This window comes from Myotis yumanensis, unplaced genomic scaffold, assembly GCF_028538775.1.
Source record: "Myotis yumanensis isolate MYYU_CA2020_CCGP unplaced genomic scaffold, mMyoYum1.0.hap1 SCAF_12, whole genome shotgun sequence".
Taxonomy (NCBI): domain Eukaryota; kingdom Metazoa; phylum Chordata; class Mammalia; order Chiroptera; family Vespertilionidae; genus Myotis; species Myotis yumanensis.
This window is the reverse complement of record NW_027223763.1, coordinates 33261461-33286922: the sequence shown is the minus strand read 5'-3', so window position 1 is coordinate 33286922 and position 25462 is coordinate 33261461. Positions and strand designations below refer to the sequence as shown.

Genomic DNA, 25462 nt, shown 5'->3' with positions numbered 1-25462 from the left:
CCCTCCCCCAGCACAGACGCGGGGAGGCCCCTGCCGCCCCGCCCCCGACGCTGCGTGCGCAACCTCCTCCTATCCTGGTCGACCTGTTAGGGCGTCCTGGTTAATTAGCATATTTCTCTATTTTGTTTTATATATATACTAGAGGCCCAGTGCACAAAAATTTGTGCACTCGGGAGGGTGGGGAGGGGGTCCCCCAGCCCGGCCTGCGCCCTCTCGCAGTCTGGGACCCCTCGGGAGATACCGACCTGCTGGCTTAGGCCTGCTCCCGGGTGGCAGAGGGCAGGACCAATCCCTAAGTGCAGCCCCTGGTCAGGCTCAGAGCAGGGCCGATTGGGGAGTTGGGGCGCTGCCCCCTGTCGTGCCCAGAGCAGGGCGCATTGGGAGGTTGCGATGCCACCCTCAGTCACACTCAGGGTAGGGCCGATTGGGGGGTTGGGGCACCGCCCCCTGTCACTCACAGAGTAGGGCCAATAGGGGAGTTGGGGCACCGCCCCCTGTCACACACAGAGCAGGGCGGATCAGGGGGTTGCGGCGCTGCACCCTGTCACACTCAGGGCAGGGCCAATGGGGAGGTTATGGCTCTACCCTGTCACACACAGAGCAAGGCCCGTGGAGGGGGGTTGGGGCGCTGCCCCCTGTCACTCACAGAGCAGGGCCCATCAGGGGGGTTGGGGCTCCGTACCCTGTCACACACAGAGCAGGGTTGATCAGGAGGTTGGGGAGCTCAGAGCAGGGCCGATAGGGGAGTTGGGGCACCGCCCCCTGTCACACAAAAAGCAGGGCGGATCAGGGGGTTGGGGCACTGCACCCTGTCACACTCAGGGCAGGGCCAATGGGGAGGTTATGGCTCTACCCTGTCACACTCAGAGCAAGGCCTGTGGGGGGGCGGGGGTTGGGGCGCCGCACCCTGTCACACACAGAGCAGGGCCGATCAGGGGGTTGGTGCGCTGCACCCTGTCAAACATAGAGCCACAGGGCAATCAGGGGATTGGGGAGCTCCCCCCTATCAGGCACAGAGCAGGGCTGATCAGGGGGTTGGGGCGCCTTCCCCTGTCACGAACAGAGCAGGGCGGATAGGGAGGTTGTGGCCCTGCCCCCTGTCACACACAGAGCCGCAGGGCGATCAGGGGGTTTGGGCGCTGCCCCGTCACGCTGATCCCGGTGCCGGGAGCCTCGCTGCTCCGCTGATCCCGGTGCTGGGAGGCATATTACCCTTTTACTATATAGAATAGAGGCCTGGTGCATGGGTGGGGGCCGGCTGGTTTGCCCTGAAGGGTGTCCTGGATCAGGGTGGGGGTCCCCACTGAGGTGCCTGGCCAGCCTGGGTGAGGGGCTGAGGGCTGTTTTCCGGAAGCAGGTAACTGAAGCTCCCAACCGCTCCTTGTTTTCTTTTTTTTTTTATTCTGGGCCAACTTTAGCTCTGGCTCTAGCTCTGAGGCTTCAGCTGCTATAATCGAAACAATGTATAGCTCTGAGGGCTGGCTGAAAGCTGGTTTCTGGGGTTTTGCAACTATATTTGCAACATAGTTTCTTAGAGTTGTAGCTCAGAGGCCGGCAAGGCAGGCAGGGAACATTGCAGTCTGCAGTCACTGGAGCAAACAAGCCTCATGCTCGCTTCCAGCTGCCTGGCTGCCGGCCGCCATCTTGGCTGACAGTTAATTTGCATAAGGATATGCTGATTAGCCAATGGGAAGGGTAGCGGTTGTACGCTAATTACCATGTTTCTCTTTTATTAGTGTAGATACATGTAAATAGTGTCCCAAAGAGAATATAATCAGTCTAAAAGAAAAGAATAAGATATGGCAAGATATGGATGTAAGAGTTTTCCCCAATTAGTCACCCTAGAGCAGTGGTTCCCAATAGGGATGGGGGGGGGGGGGGCGGCCTCTATCCACCCTGGGGAGCTTTTAGCAATGTCTGAAGACATTTCTAGTTATCATAAAAAGTATGAGTACCACTAGAATATGATGAGTAGAGACCAGAGATGCTGCTAAATATCCTACAAAGCACAGGACAGACCCAAGAGCAAAAAATTATCCAACTCATGCAGACACTCAAATACTGCTAAACTAATTATGTGAAGATAAACTTTGAATTATAAGCAATTTTGTTATTTTTAAATATATTTTTTTTATTGATTTTAGAGAGAGAGGGAGAGGGTGAGATAGAAAAGTAGATGAGAGAAACATCTATCAGCTGCCTCCTGCGTGCCCCCTACGGGGGATTCGAGCCCACAACCACAACCGGGGCATATGCTCTGACCCAGAATGGAACCGGTGACCTTATGGTGCATGGGTCACACTGACTGGGCTATATGCATTTTTTTTAATTGAGTTAATCTAATTGTAAGTTAGCTAAAAGAAACAGTTATTCTTTAAACACCCCACAATCCAAACTTGCCTTTAAACATCCAGTCTCTCCTCCTCACAATTAAATATAATCAGAAAAAAGGAAAAATATTGCAACCTATATATAAAACATAAACTCTGAAGATTAAGCATACACATTAATTTCATTGCCTACAGAATTACATAGTAATAGTATTTGGTAAAAATTTTCTAAATACTGTAGGTATCTGAATAATATGCTGCATTCAGATATTTGCTATTTCAGTATTTTAAGGTCCTTCAAGGTTCTCTATTTTTTAATCATTTCCAAAGGATGGAGGGTTCAATTCCAAGTTGGGGCACATGCCCTGGTTACAGGTTCGATCCCTGGTCAGGTGTGTGCAGGAGGCAACCAATCAGTGTTTCTCATATCAATGTCTCTCTCTCTCTCTCCCCTTCCTCTTTCTCTAGAGTCGATGAAAAAAGAAAAATCATCCACACTGAATAAATCATCCTATGCAATAGTTCAGCCAGTCATTACTCTCAACATGCCTGCAGTTATTGGCCTCATTTAAAAACACTGCATAAATCTTACACAAAGAGGTTGAGTATGAGAAATAATTATAGGGTACATAAGCAGCTAATATGAAAAAAGAGCATCTTCTTATGTAATTGAACACTCAGTAAGAGTGTAGACCATTGAACCACGAGGTCATGGTTCGATTCCCGGTCATGGCATAAGCCTAGGTTGTGGGCTCCATCCCCAGTATGGAGCTTGTAGGAAGCCGATCAATGATTCTCTTTTCACTGATGTTTCTCTCTCTTCCTCTTCCTTTCTCCCTGAAATCAATAAAAATATCTTTAAATAAATAAACAGATAGATAGATAAATAAGTAAATAAAATGTTGGCAGTGGAGTAAAAGCACCTTGCCCAAAGTCACATCTCTCAAATTCCAAGGTTCACAACTCTCTCCAAAATGCAGAACGATAGCCCTAGCCTGTTTGGTTCAGTAGATAAGAGCGTTGGCCCTTAGACTGAAGGGTCCCAGGTTCGATTCCAGTCAAGGGCACATACCTCAGTTTCAGGCTCAACCCCCGGCCCTGGTCGGGGCACGTGCAGAAGGCAACCAATCGATTTCCCTCTCTCACACTGATGTTCCTCTCTCTCTCTGTCCCTCTCCCTTCCTTCCACTCTATCTTAAAAAAAACACACACAAAAAATCATCAATGGAAAAATATCCTCGAGTGAGGATTACAAAAAAAAAAAGCAGAACCATATTTCAATATACTTAACTATTATCCTGAAACACGTTTCCCGTCTTTCTCAAAATATTAATAAAAATATGTACACAAAAAATAAATAGTAAGTAGTGGAACAAGTTAGTTCTACATATGCTGATATGGAAAGAACACAAAGGAACAAGGAAAAAGAATAAGGTACAGAAAGGTTGTGGGTTAATATTGCATCTGCTTAATAGGAATAAACAGAAAATTATATAATGCGTGTACAAATAAACACCCTTCTAGACAGAATCACCAAAATATACGGTAGATATAGATAAATTTAGATTATCTATGAGTAGGCACCCTTTTAATTTCATACTTTTCTACATCATTCAAATTGTCTAACCTTAAAGTAATAGCATGCATGATGTAGTTAATTTTTCTTTGCATTCTGCATTTAAAACTAGTAACAGCCACTGGAGAAAGCTTTAAAGCAGGGGTGGGGGAATCTTTTTCTGCCAACGGCCATTTAGATATTTATAACATCATTCATAGGCCATACAAAATTATAAACTTAAAAATTAGCCTGCTATATTGTCAAACATTTAATTAACCCACCCCTAATGCCTTGGCAGGGCCAGACCAAATGATTTCTCAGGCCTTATATGACCTGTGGGCTGGACGTTCTCCACCCTGCCTTATTAAAGGCTAAAAAATATTTAACAAAAACCATTACACCCGAGTCTAGAAATCTGTATTGCAGCTGCTTAACCAGTAATCCAAGCAGTCTATGCTATCATATTTATAGGATGTCAAACTAACTGGAAAAAACAGAGTTCAGATCTTCTAGTAATGAAAATGTTTGCACAACAGAGACACACAGATATACATATTATTTATACCTATAATGAATGGAATATTTTTATGCTAATCTAGCCATTTTTGCATCTAACAGATTTATACATAATAATCAACTTTAGTCTCTAAAAATACTCCCAATCCTAATTAGTGGGATTTTCCTTTCTAATGGAAGTTAACAACTGAAAGAATGTCATTGCACATTTAATTAGACTAAGGTAAACACCACATTTTTCTTAGTAAATCACAAGCAGTCCCAAATAAGTACAAAATATTGTAATCTTTAAAATAATATTTATTCATTCACTCAATAAATACTTGCATTACTCAGTATGTGCCAAGCACAATGCTGGGTACCATGGGATTAGAAGATAAAACAGCCTCTACACTTGTAAATTCTTACAGTATGTGGTAGTAAGGATAAAGTCCACATAAGCAAAAAATGATATGAGATTATAATTGTTGATTTAATTTAAAAGGTGCCTCCAATCACCTTCTAATGAACTAACATTTAAATAAAAGCCAGCCAGAGAAAACTCAAGGCAGCTTGGACAGTCAGGTGTGGGCTCCAAAGTTAGTCACTAGATTTGAATCTAGGCTCCACTATTTAATAGGTGCATAAACTCGATCATATTATTAATCTGAATCCATTTCTTCTTTTTTTTAAAAAAGGATAATAGTACTTGCATCATCATAAAGTTGTAAAACTTAAAAGTGCCGGGAGCCGGTCCATCCTTGCTGCTTGACACAGTCGCTGCAGGAAAGAAACATCTGCACAGCATATGTTTCAAGGGACCTGGCATATATAGCATATTGTTCTTAATATGTTTGCTCTCTTTAGCGCCATGTGTTTTAACCAAGGTCACCTCTCCGAGAAAGGTTGTTTCCCCAGGTGGGGATCTTTCCCTGAGGTTAGGGAGGGGATACAACCCCTTAATTAAGTGCCAGGCGGGTAGTTAAGCTACATAATCTTTACTCCCTAGAATGGAGATAAGAAACGCCCTAACCTTTGTAATAGAAATTGACAGGATTAAAATCGGCTGGTATAAATATGGATGTAACAAGACAATAAACATCAGAACCTCATCAGTTCCTAACCAGAGCTCCGACCAGAACTTTGGCTGGAAATCCTGGCTACAGGTCCTGACTAGGCTGCTGATCAACTGAAGGCTGTCTTCGTGTCATTCCTTCTTCACCGACTCCGTCCACACCTTTGGGGACCCCTGGACCCGCTGGGATTGGACCCCAGCATAAAAGGAGATGCATTATGCCTAGATAAGTCTGGAATAAATACCTGCTTTTATGTTACTGTCATTAGCAGCCTTTGCAAGGGCCCAGAGGGGGAAAGAGCTAGTGAATGATAATTAGGGGAAAAGACAACACAAATGCTGAAATACAGTGAACAAAGGGGGAGAGGTAAGTGGGGAGCAAAACAGTCTATTAACTCTGCTATCTAATTCGGTGGTCCAGGCACATGTGGCTAATGAGCATTTAAAATGTGGCTAGTCCAAACTGAAATGTGCTGTAAATGTAAAATATACCTTCGATTTTGAAGACTTAGTATGAAAAAAGTATAATATCTCAATTTTATATCAATAACATGTTGAAATGATTATGGGGTTAAACAAAACATATTAAAATCACAGTAACCAAAAGGTAGAAGCAACCGGAAGTGACCACCAAAGGATAAACAGGTAAACAAAACGGGGTATATATATGCAATGGAATTATTATTCAGCCTTAAAAAGGAAGAAAATTCTGACACATTACAACATAAATGAACCTTAAGGACATAGTAAGTGAAATAAGCCTGTCACCAAAGGACAAATACTTCTGATCCCACTTTTATGAGATAATGGAATAGTCAATTTCACAGAGACAGAAAATAAAAATGAATGCTGCCAGGGGCTGGTAGAGAGAGGAGGGGGCTATTGTTTAATAGGTACAGAGTTTCAGTTTTGCAAGATGAAAGGAGTTAGAGATGGACAGTTGCACAACAATGAGAATTTATTTAATGCCACTAAATTGTACACTTAAAATGGTTAAGATGGTAAATTTTGTGTGTATTTTACAAGTCACTACCTTTTATTTTTTAAGTGGACTTTTTTATTTTAATATAATTAAAATTACATATGTGGCTTTCGTTATATTTCTACTGGACAGCACTGTAATTATTTAGTCATGGTAAAAATGTTCCAATGAGAAGGCTTTTAAGGAACAGTGTGACAAGACCCAGAACAATAAGCCCTACTGCCATAAGGCAGAGAGAGGTCAGCAAACTTTCTGTAAAGGACTACACAGTAAATATTTTCAGCTCTGGGACCATATGGTCTTTCTGAAAGCAGCCATAGGTAATACAAAAATAAATGGGCATGGCACATTTATCCCACTATGGTTTGTTGACCCCTGCCTAAGGCATCTATTGTAAGCAATGGCTCCTACTGGCTCACACTGCTAAATTTTCAGGAATTTTGTGAGCCAGTTTAATACTGGTAGCTTAAAACTGTCATGGTAAGAGAATTGACACCACAGAAATCAGCAAACACTATAAATCAGTGTTTTTCCCAAAGAATTGAAACATTTACCAGCACTACATATTGACTACATACATGTAAAGAATTAACTTCTCTCCTAAGCATTTAAATTACATTAGCTGTGAACCGTCTTTGAGAAAGATGGATAATTATTCAAATCATTTTCTGTGTTCTGTGGTTATGGTCAGGGCACATGCCCAAGTTGCAGGCTCTGTTCACAGTAGGGGGCGTGCAGGAGGCAGCTGATCAATGATTCTCTCTCATCATTAATGTTTCTCTCTCTCCCTCTCCCTTCCTCTCTGAAATCAATAAAAATATTTTTTAAAAAAGAGTGAATGTCCTGAGGCAGTCAAGAGTTGTGCTTGAAGAGTGGTGAACTAAGGGAAGAGCTGTTAAAAACTAAGCTGCGAAAGGAGAGCAGGAACCAGAGAATATGTATATACTGCACTCAGCAAAATTTCAAAAATTGCTAGTTATTATTAAATACATACTTGTTAATAAATATTTACTGAGCCCATACCATGCACTAGGTTCTGGTAACAATGGTGAACAATCACAAATCCTCTCTAGCAGGAAAATAAAGCATTAATCAGATAGCCACATAAATACAGAATTTAAATTGTGATGATTTATAACCAAAACTAGGGTACTGTGAGAAAATACAAGGGAATCCCAATCTAGCCTGGGCAATCAAGGAGTTCTTTGAGAAAGTGACCCTGAAATTTAAGGGGTAACTGGAATGGGCAAAGAGTGGGAGGCAAAGCAGATGGCAAGAACAAATTACACAAAAGTCCTGAGGCAAGAAAAAAATGTAGCAACAGGTCAAGGAACTAAAAAGTCAGTATGGCAAGAGCCAAGTAACCAAGGAAAAAAGAAGGCATCAGAATGGAGAGGTAGGAACCATACTACACAGGACCTCACAGAAGCTTTAAGTAGTCTAAGATCAATGGGGAGCAATTAGTTTTACCTAGAGGGCAACATGATCAGATTAACATTTTTTCAGAGATTGATCTAGGAATGAATGGGAGGAGGGGCAGAAAAATGGGAAGACTGACCAGTAGGTTACTATATTTTCTTTTTTTTTCTTTCTTTTTTTTTAAAAATATATTTTATTGATTTTTCCACAGAGAGGAAGGGAGAGAGACAGAGAGTCAGAAACATCGATGGGAGAGAAACATAGATCAGCCGCCTCCTGCACATCTCCCACTGGGGATGTGCCCCCAACCCAGGTACATGCCCTTGACCGGAATCGAACCTGGGACCCCTCAGTCCGCAGGCCAACGCTCTATCCACTGAGCCAAACCGGTTTCGGCAGGTTACTATATTTTCTCGGCAAGAGGCAATGGCCACTTAGCGGAGTCAATCCTCAATCTTATAAGCACCTACTTAATCTATTAAATATGCCACTGCAGGACACCACTCTTACAAATTAAAAACCCCAAAGAATTTTTCTTTATGAAGGCTATAGTTACTGATATATGCTCCATTAGAAATTAAAACTGAGAAATCTTTTAAAATATTTTTTTAAATAATAGACTCATATAAATAACATTCTTTTTTTTTTTTAAATGACTACAGCCCTGGCTGGTGGGCTCAGTTCGTTGAGCATCGCCCCATGCACTAAGAGGTCACTAGTAGCATTCCAAATCAAGGCACATGCAAGAGGCAACCCAAAGATGTTTCCCTCTCACACAGATGTTCTTCTCTCTCTAAAATGAATAAAAACATAATTTTAAAAAATGACATTTTCCCAGTATGATGGAAAATATGATATATTCATATACATGGCACAACATAGACGAACCTTAAAAACATTATGCCAGGTATAAGAAGCCAATCACAGTTTTTGAAAACCTGGTATTTTATACCTCAGCACATCTTAAATCATTTCAATCATATTGTAAATGCTCAAAAGTCAGAGGAAGCTGATGGTACCAAAGAGGACAGCGCAGTCCTACACCCACACTATAATGTTAAGTGATGCTTGTGATAATGACCCAAGATACTGCAATTTCCCCAATTAGGAAATGCTCAATTCTACTCAATACAGTATTTATATTATTGAATGTTATGTTAAATATATTATTTTTCTAAATGTTTCAAGTGATGAAGGTGTTTTATAAAACTAAAATGCATGTTACCTGAGTGTTTCAGTTAACTCTACTTCAAAATTTTACACTATAATCTGGAGGGCTAAAAAAATCCAAGAAAAGCTAGTCAGAAGTTACATGGAAGCTCCCTTCCATTCTCTGCACTAGTTTTAATCACATACATACACACACACACATACAGAGCATTCTTCTGGACTTCATCTTGGAAATCCTCAAACTGTTTCCAATAATAGATAACGAATAAGTAAAAGAAAGCACAATCTCATACACAGGGACTTTGTGCCATTTTTTTAAAATCTATTTACATTATGAAAACCCCAATTAATGAAACCACCTTGAGAGGGCTCTCTCTGGAGCATGCCCACACCTTCCCTCTCAGGCATGCATCTTTACTTTTCTGTCCTAAACTCAGGGTCCCTAAACAACTTTCCCTTGGTTGCAACCAAGTGAGCAGTGGGCAGCGGCAGCTCATCCCAAGCTTACCCCTGAACGTGTCTCCAAGGCCCCCTTTTCTCTAACTTTTCAGTGAGCTAAAATAGCAGCCCCACATGGCTCACTTCATCCCCACATCGTTTCTAGAAAGCCAAGGCAGAGCACCCACCTAGGCTGTCTCCTGTTGCTGCTTCTACTCTAAGCCCTTCCTTTGTTTCACTGTCCCCGCTTTAATAAATGTACTCTAAAAATAATTTTAAAAATGCATTCATATAAAGAAATACTACCTTAGTATACTGTATTAAGAGAATGATATAAGAACACTTATTGAAAGATATTTTAAATTGTAGAAAATGAGATTTGTCTGATAGAAAGCCTAAGCCTTCAAGATTATCCTTTTGTAGGTCTCTTTCTTAACCCTTTACCTACAATATTACCTAAGAATTCTCAGAACCAAACAGTTCCCAATTTTTTACTGAACATTTTTATTGGGTCCTTAATGTAATTAAATATATTTTAATAATAAATTTTAATATGTAGCAAATAATTTAAAGCTAACAAGCCACTTAAGAAAACTTTAATTTCAAAGTTACAAATTTTTTCTTGTGCTTCAAGTAGAATTTTAGAAATCATCTGAAATTGCTTTTCTTATTCTTGCACATTTTCCAGTATGTGCCTCCCTCAACAGAGTGTACAGATATTTCAACTTCTCTTCAGTCTTAGTGCAGTGATGAGCTTCAATTTTTATCATGTTTTCTGCTCCAACAGAGAGCATTTATCAAAATAAAAATTCAACTGCCATTAGAAAAATTTGCTTCAGAAAGGCCTTAATTTTATCTACTAAAATTTTATTTTGGTTACAGAGGAGTAAATTTAAAATTTCCACAGAATTTTAAAATTCTAACTTCACTATCACAAAAAGTTTAAAAAAAAGCCTCACAGATATATCATAAACTGACTTAAATTTCTATTTATAGAATACTGAATCTTTCTAATCTTTTACATTAAATGCTCACAACAGCTGGAAAGGTAGAGACCTGAATTAGGAATCCTAGGAAGAAGACCTAAGACTTCAAAAGTTAATATGACTACACACCCACTATAATAAAACAAAAAAGACTGACACTATCAAATGTTAGCAGGAATGTGGAGCAACAGAAACTCCCATAATACTGTTGTGTAGGATTGTAAAATAGCACAAACATGGCACCACATGATCGAGGCATTCCACCTTTAAGTGTTTATCGTAAGAGAAAAAGCACTTGTCAAAAAGACTTGTAAAAGAATGTCCATAGTAACTAACTAAAAACAGCCCACACAACTGACAACAGGGTAATAGATAAATTTTGGTATATTTATACAATGAAAACAACACAGCAATAAAAAAGGAACTACAGCCTGTCAGGAGTGGCTCTGGTTGAGTGTCGACCCATGAACCTGGAAGTCATGGTTCCATTCACCATCTGGACACATGCCTGGGTTTCTGGTTCGATCCCCAGTAGGGGGCACGCAGGAGACAGCTAACTGATGATTCTCTCTCATCATTGATGTTTCTCTCTCTCCCTTCCTGTCTGAAAACAATAAAAACATTTTTAATTTTTTTAAAAAAGGAACTACACAACAAGAATGAATCTCAATCATTATGCTGAGTGGGGGGAAAAAAAAGCCTTACCCAATGCCACTTACGAGAAGTTTAAGAAAAGGCAAAACTAACCAACAGTGAAGAAAAATTTAAAAAGTGGGTGATGGAGGGAAGAGTGGCTGAACTGACTGGGAAAGGTTAAGAGAGAACTTTCTAGTCCAATTATAAAGTCCTACATTCATAAAAAGCTTTAGATTACACAGTTTTGTGGAAACTGATAGAATGGCAACCATGTGCATTTCGTTGCATGTCAAACTTAACTAAAATAAACAAATCTATCTATATAATAAAAGCCTAAGCCACCTTTATGGCAGAACAACCAGAACGACTGGTCACTATGATGCACACTGACCACCAGGGGGCGGACGCTCAACACAGAAGCTGCCCCCTGGTGATTCAGCCAGAAGCCCGGCTCATGGCTGGCAAGAGCAGAGGCGCTGGCGCAGTAAGGAGTGAGGGGTCCGCGACTGTGAGAGGGCCTGGGCTGTGGGATCCCCTTCAGCCACCGCCCCCCCCCCCCCCAGTGCACAGATTTCATGCACTAGGACTCTAGTAAATGAATAAAAAGACTGAACTCAGATTAATGATATACACATTAGTGAAGTGTTAACACTTGGAGTGGGGGAAAGGAGTTAAGTCGGCTCGCGTGAATTGCGCATACTCCGCGGGAGCCGTCTTTAACTCGGTTCATATAGATTTGCGGTGGAGTGCGGGAAACGTGTAAACTCGGGCCGATTGTAACTGCGTATTACCAAATATTTGTTTGTAATCCACCCTTTTGGTGGATGGAACAAAACCAAAAGGCAGAGCCATCTTATATTTTGGCGGGAAATTCACCCGCACTCCAAGTGTATCGACATTTGAAATTTACTTTGAAATGCATTCAAAGTAAAAAATGGACTGATAAATTATTTGTGTGATATAGCAAATACAGCAAAACACTAATTGTAGGTAACAGCCATGTGGGTATTCATTTTCCAATTTTCAACTTTCCTGTATGTTGGAAAATATAAAAATGTTAAGGAAATTTTTCATAGCAAAACAGACCAAAAAATACGGTGATTCAGTAGGTGGTAAAAGTTTCTCTTGCTTGATGCTACACGCTCTACTTACAACTTCACAAAACTCACCAGCTTCTAGAACCATATACACCAAGACCCCAAATCACCTGCAGTCCCTAGATAAAATGTACATTTCAGGAATTGCTTCCTCATAAACTGTTCACAATGTTTGAAATTGCCAGAGATCAATACAATAATTATGGAAAAATACTCTAAGGACGTATTCCACAATGTGCTAAAACAATTTGCTGAATTCGAGATTCCTAATGAATTGTAAAATGTATACTGCTGAACAGATTTTAAGTTGTAAATTATTTGGCAGTATTCTCCATTAACTCCAATTTTGTTTTTGTTTTTCATTAGATTGCAACCGCTAACATCTGAGTAACGCAGCTATCGTCCCCCTAAAATCAAACAAAAACCTACCCAACGATTGGCATCCGAGGGGTGATAGATTACAAAGAAAACAGCAAGTCATCACTGAGGGGCCATCCAGCTTCCTCCTTAAGCCTAATACTATCACTTAAGATGTGGCTGAAAGCAAGTTCTACGTTATAAATTTTTTTAAAAAATAAAGAATGGGAACGATTCAGCCGCGAAAACGCAAAACTAAATGTCCATATGCTCCTCGCCGCAAAATCCACCTTACCCCTCGGGCAGGCAAAACAATAAGCACCCCCCTTTTTTCTTCCCGAGACAAAACCGCAGACCGGGCGAGAGCGAACCCACGCCCCCGCCAGCCCGGTCCCAGCCGGGAGCCGGCGGTGGGTCCTTTTCCTTTGTGCGGAGCAGCAGGGAGGCGGCGGGGGGCGGGAGACCGGGGGGCGGGGGCCGGGGGCCGGGGGCCGGGGGCGGCGGAGGCCCAAGCGGAGGGCGCGGAGGGGAGAGGTGTCCGCGCGTCCCACAAACGGGCCGCGAGGCGCCACCACAAACCTCAGCGGCGTCCCGAGGAGCAAACCCACGAACTTGGGTGTGATCTCCTCAGGGATGAGCGCGGAGAGTGCGACCGGGCGCCCCTCCGGGGCAGACCCCCGCCCAGGCCTTTAATTTAAAAGCCACCTCCGCCGGCCGCGGGCAGGGGTCCTGCCGCCACCCCCACGCGGGCCGAGCCTGAGGCGGTCCTCACCTGCTGGACGGAGCTGTCCTCCGGCACAGCGAACTCCTCCTTCTCCTTCGGGGTCTTCACCGTGACTTTCATGATCTTGGGCTCCGCGGCAGCAGCGGCCGCGGGGACGCCGGTCCCTTCGGCCGCGGCAGCGCTGTCCTGGGAGCTCGGAGGGCCACCGCTTTCACCACTCTCGGCCATGGCGGCGGCGGTGACTCAGGAAGGCGCAGGCGAGCGAGGGGGGAGCCAGCAGACGCCAGAGCCGGCAGGCCCGGACAACGGAGGACGCAGGGGCGCCGCCTCAGTGGCTAGGGCGCAGGGCCGCCCTGGCGGGCGAGGGGCGGCAGAGCTGGGCGTGGGCTCCGGCGTAGGCCCGGGTCGGGCGCTCGGAGGCCGCCGTATGTTCAGACGACGCTCGGTCGCAGCGACATCCGCAGCCGCCGCCGCTTCCTCCTCTTCCCCACCCCCTCCCCCGCGTTCCTCCGTCGCCGCCGCCGCGCGGGGCACGCCGGGTAACGCGGCTGGCGGCGGCGGCCAGTCATGCCCGGCCGACCGGGCTTCGCGCCCCCGCGGCTTTGCTTCCCCTCTCCCGTGGGTCAGTGTAGGCACAGCCAGAGCGAAAGAATAAACGCAGAGTGGGGCGGAAGAGGTCGGTTTATTTTCACTCCTTTCACCAAAAAATAAACTCGCAGGTTCTGGAAGACACCGCGGCGCACGTGGATGACTTCACAGTTAGCGAAATTACTAGAAAGGGCTCGCCCACTGGGCGCTGCGGCCGTGGCTGCGCCTGCGCTCTCGCGACCCAGGGCGGTTCCCCACCCCCTTACGTCATACACCGCGCCGCCGGGCTCACTGGACCAAGGCTAGTTCAGCGCAACCAGTGGGACAGGGGTCTCTGATGAATGCTGGAGAAGTTTTGTTATTTTAATATGCTTAATTTTTGTTTACTTGGGAGATTTAAAATGCTTGATCTTACTGCCCGGAGCGCGGGAGTTGGAAGCTGAGTTAATCGAGGAAAGAGCCTCATAAACCCCTCACTTACCCCCAAAAAAAATAGACGTCAGTAGCCACACAGCGCAATCCCATAGAGTCATCGCTCCACGGCCGCGGCTTCCTGCCCTGGGGGCAGCCCGTTTTGCTCCGGTGATGAGGCCACCTGTGTGGACTGTGGCCTCCGCTCGCACGCTGACATTCCTGCGCGAGCAACCCCGAATTTTCTGTGAACACTTCCCAAAATGAGCAGAAACGGGGTCCCACCCAACTGAGACTGTTCAATGTAGCTGAGGTGTTCTTTTTATATTCTTACATCAAATAAGTTACTGCTATATTTCAGACTTTAGGTGGCATTAAAGATAATTGTTCAAGAAATATTTTCAATTTAATATGGGTACAAATTAACAGGAAGTTATTTTCCCCCTGAGAATTCTAACTTGGAAATGACGTCAATGTTTGTCTTTAAAAAATGACTTGCAAGGAATATACCACACCGGACATTAACTTTATTAATCAGTGTTACACAGATGTAAACCTGAGAGCCGATTGTGACCCAAATATGCAAGGATATAATCTGTATTTCTGTTTTTAAACCATCCAACTCTGTTCTGGGAGTAAATACTCTTGCATGATGAATTCTTTTGAGCAGAGTCCTTTTGTAATCTGGGATTAAGAGAAATTCTGAAAGTATAAATTGCAATACAGTCATAATCTGGTATTAAACTTCTGGCAGCATTGTTCAATAACATTAAAAATTACACAGGGTGCCCTGGCCCGTGTGGCTCAATTGGTTGGGCATTGTCCGGGACAGTGGAAGGTTGTGGGTTCCATTCAGCCCAGGTTGCTGGATCCAGTGCAAGAGGCAGCCCATCCATGTTTCACTCTCACATTGATGTTTCTCTATATCTCTCTCTGAAAAAGTTTAAAAATAAAAATGAAATTATCTTTAAAAAAATTACAGAGGGCTCTCTGCTGAAGGATACATACTCTTGTGAAGGATGACTACTTGCTTCTGTCTAGATGTCAGGAAATCATTTTTTCTCAAGGTAGAAGTTCCACCATTGGACAATCATTTATCTCTAACCAAACACTTATGAAATTGCTCTGTAATGATGTCTACATTAATTTTCTTTCTTTAAAATTATGAAGTATATGCACAATTTATGAAGTAATGTAATTTATCTGTAAGAATATACAGTATAGTTATTTTGGCACTTTTTAGAAATAATCCTATATTTTAAGGAACTTTTGGAGATGGGGTTCCAGATAAGGGATCAACAAACTTTTAGGGAAGACTAGGTAGTAAATAGGTTAGCTTTGTGAGCCATACATTATCTGTAAATACTTGTATTCCCATGTAGCTTTATTACTTTTTTGGTGTCACTCATCACATTCTGCCTTGTATTACATTTGTGTGCATATCTCCTTTATTAGACAAGGTCCTTGAAAACAGGGATCAAGTCTTAATCAAGTGCCAACCTAATTTCTTGGCATTAGAGCATTTATTGTAGAACTGAATTGTTGGAACTATTTTCCACTAGAGAGGAAATTCACTTAGAACATCATATTTTATACTCTTCTGTTCCTCCCAAGGTTTATAGTATAGTGACATAGATAATAGGTAATACAGTGGGGCCTTGACTTACGAGTGTCCCAACTAACGAGTTTTTCGAGATACAAGCTGTCTCTCGGCAGATTTTTTGCTTTGAGTTGCGAGCAAAAATTCGGGTTACGAGCCAACTTCAGATACCCTACCGCTAGTTGGCACAGTGAACGTCACAGTGAACGCCACAACATCAGCCCAGCATCATGTGTCTCACTCGTTCACTTTTTGATTTGACATACGAGTAATTTGAGTTACGAGCTCCGTCACGGAACGAATTAAACTCGCAAGTCAAGGCCCCACTGTACTAACTCGCTTTGTAATAGGTTCAGAGGGAAAAAACATTCACTCCCTGCTTGTGTAAAACTCCAAGTCTAATGATTTCAGAGGACAAATTTATTCAACACACATGTATTTGTCTCATAGAGCACTTAATAAGGCTAGTATCAACAGAATTCCAATAGCAGTATGAGGCCAACCTGCAATATATTTTTTAAATATATTTTATTGATTTTTTACAGAGAGGAATGGAGACGGACAGAGAGTTAGAAACATCAATGAGAGAGAAACATCGATCAGCTGCCTCCTGCACACTCCCCACCGGGTATGTGCCCGCAACCAAGGCACATGCCCCTGACCGGAATCGAACCCGGGACCCTTGAGTCCGCAGGCCGACGCTCCATCCACTGAGCCAAACCGGCCAGGGCCCAACCTGCAATATTAATAACCATGCTCCCCAGGGTCCCATAAACCATCAGGGTCTACTTTGGCTGCTTCCTAGGTATTGTTTTTGTATTAACTTATTCCCTTGGCCCAAGGCATTAATCTAGGCACAGAAGGATGTATTAGCAATTACACATACTTTGCCATGGCCTGCACAGAGGAAATCTAGGGCAGTTATAGCAATCATAATAACCCTGAACAGTGAGTTGAGGCTGACTTGAATGCCTTCCAGGGCCAATGTGATGTCATTGATCTTTTCAGCTAAATTGAGGACAAATTTTGTTCTACCTCTTCTAACTGGATGGTTCTCATTGTAGGAATAATCCCCCGCTCCCAGGTTGCATATAAACAAGTAAATTATCCCTCTGAGAAACTTCTCCAAATAACCAAGGTCAGCTTCATATTAGTTCTACATGTGGTCTGATGGCTCTGTGATCTATTGATGTCGTTTCTTCAAACACTTGAAGGTTTCTTATCACAAACTTATAGTACAAATATAACAAAGTTCATCAAGAGGGCTACTGGCCAGAAATAAGAGATGACTGTAGATGGTAGCACAAGAAGTCCCTAAGGTGCAAGCCACTGTTTTGTTTCGTTTTTTTTTCAAGAGGAGAACTGTGGTTATTTGTGACATCCACCTAAGAAGTTCAGTCCTGGGGGACACATGATGCACCTGGAAAGAAAATGTTTATAATTATTGAAGGCCCCCCCCAACCAATCTGACCTATATCAGTTGTGGGGCACAAGATGATAGTGCCTCTATTGTGGCCTCCTAGCTATTTGGTAAGCCCTAGGTTTCCTAGTTCATTTGAATAATTAAGTCCAGTCTTTGTTTATGGAAGGACTGCCTACAGGCAGGTAGTCCAAACTGTCCTGTTTGTCCATGTCACCAGCTGAGTGGCATTCATCCACTCCACAGAATGACTAGTGAAGACTACAGGAGTAGGAGTGGGAAAGATATCTGGAGGTGCTGACAGATATTTTGCAGGGGAGGTACAAGAGATGGGACATTCCCTATTTTTTTAACTTTAAAAAAAATTTGATTTTAGAGAGGGAAAAAGAGAAACACCAAGTAGTTGTTCCACTTATTTATGCATTCATTGATTGATTCTTGCAGGTGCCCTGACTGGGGATGGAACCACAACTTTGACATATCAGGATGATGCTCTAACCAACTGAGCTACCCTACCAGGGCTCCCTGCCACTTTGAACTGGCTTATTATTATACAAGAATGGCAATCAATTGTGATCAGAGAGCTATGTGGTGGACAGCAGAGCCGGTTAAATGTAGTGTTTGCTAGTTCAGGAGAACCTTACCTGAGTGTCTTCCTTCATGAGGAAAGGTCTGGGGATAGCTCTGAAGATGGGAGACCATGATGTCTCCCCTTCTCCCAGGCCTCCTGAGGTCCAAGATGTTACTTACCCTAGTGCCAGACAGCTTACCTCTACCACCAAAAAAACCAGTATGTCCCATTCCAGTAGCTATAACTTCATCTTCTTCCATTCATCCCTGATTCACACCCAGACCTTTTGTCCATAAGGATGAGACACAAAAGCACTAAGGACATTTTTCTAAAACTTATTGAGAGCCATTATGTCCCCCATTTGGACCACCACAGGCCATTATAGGGGACTAAGGGAGCATGTACTCAATCATTATCCTTACCCACTAGGACCATGTCAGTCCAACAGAATCCAAGCAGCTAAACCAGAATTAAGCTTAAATCTTTTTAAAATATATTTTTATTTATTTTAGAGAGGGAGAGGGATAGAGAGAGAGAAACATCAATGATTAGAGAGAATCATGGATCAGCTGCCTCCTATATGCCCCCTACAGGGGATCAAGCCCACAACCCGGGCATGTGCTGTTGACTGGAATCGAACCTGGGACCCTTCAGTCCACAGCCGACACTCTATCCACTGAGCCAAACTGGCTAGGGCAAGCTTAAATAATGTACCAATCAGGCCAATCTGTGATTGTCATTAGAGGAAAGAAAGCATCATCATGCCCAGGGTAGCAGTCTGGATTTTCACTATCATTTTATATCCCCCCCACTTGCCACCCCCCTTTTTATCATTACCTAAGAAGTGGCCAGGAGGAGATGATCTCTTTCTGGAGACAGCCACATTTAATGACCAAAATACCTAGTATTAAAGTGTATGAACTAGGAGCAGGTGAGGGATATAGAAAGAGAGAGTCTCTTGAGATGACTGTAGATGGTAGCACAAGAAGTCCTGAGAACCTTGGCCATTAGCCCATTGTTAAAGTGGCTTTTGCAATAAAAAGTACATTTGTCAGACTGCAAATGTTCCAGAAAGCCAGAAACATGACAGATTAGTTTTAAGGGACACAAGAGTATGGCTAGAGTCAGTTGATTGGACTAGACCAGTAATACCAAAGGTGACAAAGTGTCAACAATGGTGAGGCACCACAATAACCCTGAGATGGGCAAAAGTCCAATGTAATCAATATGCCAGCAGTGGGCAGGGGCCACACTTGTGCAGTGTGGCCTCATTCCCTGTGAGACAAATGTGTCATCTTTTGTCAGAAGTCCAAGTTGCAATCAGTGTTAACCTTTGCATCAGAAACACAGATTCCTTACTCTGCCCACTCCATGATGATGACACACGGTGTAGACCATGCCCAGTACAATGATGGACAGAAGCAGCAATGGTGGCAATCAGGGCAGCACAAAGCTGTCAGCAACTTGACTCCAGTCATTCTCAACGGAATAGCCCCTACCATGGACATCTACATGAGAGACACAAGTGTTTGGGTCAGCAATTGTGATTTGTTTATACACTTCATGTCCCCAAAGAGGATGTGTTTCAATCTGCCAGTCTGTAGTTTCCCAAGTGCAGAACGAAGAGTTAGGCTGTTGGCAACAGCCCAAGCGTTAGTACAAACATAACAAAGTTCATCAAGAGGACTATTGGCCAGAAATGAGAGTGGCCTTTAATTCTGCACTAAGTATAGTGACCATGTCCACTGTTGGTTCTACATATTAACTCCGAAGTTGAATAGCCACAACAGATCTGATAGGTTTCAGTGTAGCTAAACCATCAGTGAATCAGGCCCAGGCATTTAGGGGAAATCCTGAATTGAGAGCCCCATTGAGTCAGCAGCTTTACTTCACACATAAAGTCAGAGGGAAGAGAAGGCAGTGATAAAGTTTCTCCAGGGGATAGCTGCCACTTTTCCTTTAAAGCCAAGATACCCTGGGCCAGAACAGCAGCATTCTTGAATATATCACTTCCATTTGCTGAACAAGGCTTATTTAGCCCTTCCCACCTTGGTAGTCATTCAGTCCAAGTTGACTCACCCCCAAATGGCAGTATTAGGCGGAGTCACACGGCCCTTATCAGTCAGGCATTCAGTTTCAACAAGAGCTCAATAGCAAAGCTAATAAATAGCTGCTTTTTTTTTTTTATTAGAAATGAAATATTTGAGAAATAGGCTTGCTTCTCCCCCCCCCCCCCTTTTTATTTATTTATGAGAGAGAAAGAAACATCCATTTGCTGTCCCACTTATTTATGCATTCATTGGTTGATTCTCTTAGGTGCCCCGACTGGAGATCCAACCCTCATTCTTGGCATATTGGGACAATGCTCTAACCAACTGAGCTACCCCGCCAATGGCAACTAATAGCTGCTTTTCAAATGGGGTGTACGTGTAGCTGTGTTAGGGAGGCTTTGAGTTCGAAACCCAAAGGGGAACCTCAGGATGGAGGCTGCCTCCTCTTACCAGAGACACCAATTGGCAAAATTATCATTCCTGTAGATTTCTAGCTCAAACTGTGGAGCCTCAAAGTCACTAGCACTTCTCTGCTTGCAACTTTTCTCAATCAGGAGAATGACCTCTGGCATTTAAGGAATGAGGAAACAGAGGTACACATCAATTCCTACTATACATTCAGACCTAAAACAATGATTGAATTGGCCTGGAGGACCCCACCCAGGTCACATTAGCATTCCTTCTCCAGGTGAATCCTGCCTAAGCCCTATTGGCTGCATTCTCTAGATGCCAGCTCCCCCATGGGGCTGAGAGAATGGTGATGAGGTCCTATATCCAGCAGAGCCATATAAGTTTGAGTTCCTCTCCACCCCGAAGTTCCCCCAAATACTTGCCAAGCAAATAGACCTTTGGTCCCCCTTGGTGACAGGAAAACTTGGCCCCTCTCCTAATCATCTTTGCCTTAAAGTAGCTGAAGTTGGGGTAGAGCAGGAGGGGAGGGATCAAGCAGCAGGAAGGAGAATGTGTGCCAGAAGCAAAGTGCAATGACTTTGTTTTAAGCACTGCAGTGGCTGACTGCAGCTTCATCAAACAAACTTCCAATGTTCCCAGTCCATCCGAAGTGCTATATTAGGTAGCAAAGTTCTAATTCTGCCCACAGTGCAGTGACCATGTAACTGTGGCAGCCACAGCCACATTTTCCAGCTGTGGCTAGAGTTTGTCCTTTGGCTGATGACCTTCTTTGAGGAGATGACCTTCACATGGGCATGTGCTGCCCCCTTATCAAAATAACATCTCTTAAATCCAACGTAAGTGGTAGGGGGAGTTTTCCATGAAGGCAGGGCTCATTGCAAGAAGTTATCTAGATTTCTTTGGGTCTGTTTTTCAATCTTCAGTGGGTTACCAAATTAGCATTGTTAAACCCAACCTGGGGCAATAAGAGCCTTAATACCAATCTAAATTCCTCATTTATGGTTTCTGCAGGAATTAGTCTGCCTCAGAAAAATCCCTCTAAGTCTTAGGACCAAAGCTCCTTACAGCAGTTTACACTGTAAAAAAAACAAAAACTCTTGAGACCTTTTATGATCATCTCGGGATGGATCTAAGATTAGTGTGATAGACTGAGGGAAGAGCTGAGCTGAAGGACAGCCTAGCTGTTGCCATTATTAACAACTAGGGGCCTGGAGTGCGAAGTTCGTGCACTGGGGGGGGGGGGGGGGGGTGTCCCTCAGCCCAGCCTGCCCCCTCTCACATACTGGGAGCCCTCAGGGGATGTCCTACTGATGGCTTGGGCCCGCTCCCTGCTCCCCTTGGGGATAGGGCCTAAGCCGCAGTCTGGCCTCCCTTTGTGGGAGGTGACCGAGCTGATCAGGGGAAGGCACCAGCCCCATCACCCTGCTGCTGCAGCCACTGCCAGTCACCGCAGCCAGCAAGGTTTTTTCATCAACACGGACTCCAGTCCCTTCACCATGAAAAAATGACAACTTTCTTTAGGCATTTTCAAGATGTGTCTTTCATATAATAATAATTTCTTTATTATTTTTTTATCCTCACCTGAGGATATGTTTCCATTGATTTTTAGAGAATGTGGAAGAGAAAGGGAAAGACAGAGAGAAACATCAAAGTGAGAGGAACACTTTGATTGGTTGCTTCCTGCATGAGCCTTGACCTGGGCCCCGGCCAGGGAGGAGCCTGCAACCTAGGTACACGCCCTTGGTCAGAATTGAACCCAGACCCTGCCATCAGCAGGCCAAGGCATTATCCACTGAGCCAAACTGGCTAGGGCAGGATATGACATTTCTTAGCCCTCCAGCAGCGGACCTTCATTTTTTTCACCAGGAGTGTGGTGAAAAACCCCAGATCACCTTTTTGGATTCTTATTATCCAAGTTACTAAGAATATTACCAGTGGCATACAGGGAGCTTAGCCTATGAGCGGTCAGAAAAGGTGTTTCCTCTGTAGTTCACACCAATTGCCAGCTTGGCCCCCCCCCAGCCCAGGCCTGACACCTCTGGCCCAGGCTTCAGACCTGGGCAGGAGACCCCGATATCCCCCCGATCACCGGCTCCGCCCTCGCCCAGGCCTGATGCCTCGGCCAGAGGCGTCAGTCCTGGGCAGGGGACCCCCAGACCCCTCCGATTGCCGGCTCTGCCCCCCGCCCAGGCCTGACACCTCCATCACCCTCCGATCGCCGGTTTGGCCCCTTGCCCAGGCCTGACGTCTCCGCCAGAGGTGTCAGGCTTGGGCAGGGGATCCCATCTCCCCCTGATCACCGGCTTCTGGACAGCTTCTGGGGTCACACATGGGGGCCTGGATGGCAGCTCTCGCGCTGTCCTGCCCTGCCTGCAGTATGCAAATTAGCCACCATCTTTGTTGGCGGTTAATTTGCATATCGTGCTGATTAGCCCATGGGTGGTGTAGCAAAAGTACGGTCAATTACCATGTTTGTCTATTATTAGATAGGATGCTTACATGCTCACTCCTTCATCTCCCAAGCCTTCCAGGCAAGGTTCTAAAAATCTGCCTGGTTTCTGCCCATAGCAGTTGGGAATTTCCCTTTCATATTTAATGTAATGCATGTTTCTGTCACTATTGTCTGACAGAGGGCAAAACTTAGTATTAGTTGTTACTTTGGCATGAACCTGAGGCTGATCTAGTAACAGCCTCTACTTGCCCTTCTTGCAAGCTAAATTAACTTGGACACATTTTGTGGATGTGGACAGAGAAGACACAAGTCTCCTAGGTCAAGGACAAAGGACTGTTACTTACATCAATAGAAGAGTGTCAGCATTGTCAGGCACCATTTCCCCAAGGCCCAGTTCCCAAAAAGCAATGCCAAGAGGACCAGTGTCATCTGTATATGTAGTGAGCTCTGTTATAAGAAAGGAGTCCTGAGCTTAGGGAACCCCAATCTTTTATAGTAGGCAGTAAACCTATTATATCAACCATTTTTCACTCATCTTGTATGTCCCATAGGTTTAGCATGCAGAAAGTGCTGAGTAATATTCACTGAACTTGACAATCCAACTAACTGGTTGTGCTATAAGCAAAAATAATATGTTCACATTGTTTCTGAAACTTAAAACACCAAACATATTAATGGAAGAGTAAATTAATTTTATTGACTGATGAAAAACTAAAGTGATAAGAAGTATGGATAGTAAACAATAATCATTGTGTTCTGCTGGAATTCTGTTTTTCTTCTTTTCACTTTAAGCCAAAAGGACAAAAAATTATAGACTGTTAGTAAGCTAACTGTTTTACATATTTCTTCAACAAAAACTGCATAGCTTAGCAGTTGCACAGCATTAAATATATACATTTTTGCAAAACCCTGAAAGTTTTAATTTTTGTGTTGACCTCAAAGGCTAATGGAATCACCTACACTGGTCGAATTCAGAGTTTCTTTTCCCTTTTCTGCCACCCTGTAAAGAAAAATAGGGCAAATTATTTAGAAAATACCATTTTGGGGCCATTTTCATCTTAAGACTATATGAAACCAAAGGCATTTTGAGTATGAGAAGGAGGCATTTTTTGAGTTTGTTGCATATTTGAATATACATACTAATAAATTATTTTATAGAGTTATTTTTACAAATGGTTAAAGTAGTTGTAGAAAAGTTACCCCTCTTTGAACTAGTCTAGATTTAGTAAGTTCAGCAATTATGTTACTTTTTTTAGTGCTCTTTTAGACTGTCCCAGCTTTTTTTTTTTTAAATAAAAATTTTAATCAATACTAACACAATTTATTCCATATGATCCCTTTTGGGTAATTCAATTTCTAATGCAAGTTTTGTCTAGTCTTCTTACCAGACAACAGCATTAGAAGTATGATTTTGTTCATCACTGGTTTGAAAAGTAGATTATACTTTTCATATTGCTCAGTGACATATATATACATCTGTATTTAATCTGCTCCAATTTGACTAGGGCCAAGAAAAGAGAAAGGCAGCTTAAAAGACAAGAAGTATTTTACACAAATTAACATAACATTTTCTGCTTTATTAAAAGTAAATACTAATTGTAGAAATATGGAAAGTACAAAGGTACAAAGAAGAAAATTAAAATCACCCATAACTACTCTACCTACTCCTCTTCATTTTAACCACAAATAATGATTTGATGTATCTGCCTTACAACAATTTTATAATTTTTTCTCTCCATCTTTTATAAACTATGGCAGTGTATCCAAGTTAATTGATTAGAATCACGTGAGTAGTAATATTTTTCAAATTCTGTTGTCTAAACTTTGTCCCAGACCTATTTATTCACTATTACCAGGACTGGGCCAAACTATCTGTAATTCAAAAAGCTCTCAAGGGATTCTAATGATCAGCTAAGTCTGGGAACTACCTGTCTGTGAAAAGTGCATTTCTTAAAATGGTGATTATGTTAGGGGCACATGAAAACCAGGCCCATTTAATAATGGTGGCAGCTTCTCTGTATTTTTCTCATCTCTTCACTGCCTATAACTTTTCTCTTGGTGATCAAAAACATTTCTATATCAACCTTCATTTTTTTTAAAAAAAATCAAGTGTAAAAATGCTGTTATTCATTCCTAACCAAATAAAAGTTTTCTAAGGATTCATTCAGAGAAAATAAGTATAAAGAGGTTATCTGGGACCTGAAATGTGTAATCTCATCTTAAAAACAAAATTTATTTCTTGATAGCAGAAAAGTAAAAATAAATTTTTCAAAAGTGCTTCTATAAAGTAGATCCCAACTACACATAGGTATCAACGTTATACAGCTTAAAACTCTTACCTTGCTTCTCAACAAGGTTTCTTTTTGCTGTTGTTGTTAAATATTTTTAAAAATATATTTTTATTGATTTTTTTACAGAGAGGAAGGGAGAGGGATAGAGAGTTAGAAACATCGATGAGAGAGAAACATCGATCAGCTGCCTCCTGTACACCCCCCACTGGGGATGTGCCTGCAACCAAGGTACATGCCCTTGACCAGAATCGAACCTGGGACCTTTCAGTCCGCAGGCCGACGCTCTATCCACTGAGCCAAACCGGTCAGGGCCAGATTTCTTTTTAAACACACAAAATATTTGAGAATCATTTTCAAAGCCTCCCAGGCAAATTCTCATTCCCAGACTGATGTGAAAGCT

The 25462-nt window shown here is 43.0% G+C and overlaps 2 protein-coding genes across 4 annotated transcripts in view; both read right to left on the bottom strand.

Moving 5' to 3' along the window:
• Positions 1-13756, bottom strand: part of UBQLN1 (ubiquilin 1) — a 50727-nt gene extending 36971 nt beyond the window's left edge. For both annotated transcript variants that reach the window (XM_070431438.1, XM_070431439.1), the window contains exon 1: positions 13316-13756. In XM_070431438.1, the coding sequence (XP_070287539.1) occupies positions 13316-13495 (180 nt within the window). In that variant the 5' untranslated portion in view covers positions 13496-13756. The remainder of the gene's footprint in view (positions 1-13315) is intronic.
• Positions 13757-23446: 9690 nt separating this feature from the next.
• The window catches only part of GKAP1 (G kinase anchoring protein 1), a 62901-nt gene continuing 60885 nt past the window's right edge, over positions 23447-25462 (bottom strand). For both annotated transcript variants that reach the window (XM_070431437.1, XM_070431436.1), the window contains one exon: positions 23447-23771. In XM_070431437.1, the coding sequence (XP_070287538.1) occupies positions 23724-23771 (48 nt within the window). In that variant the 3' untranslated portion in view covers positions 23447-23723. The remainder of the gene's footprint in view (positions 23772-25462) is intronic.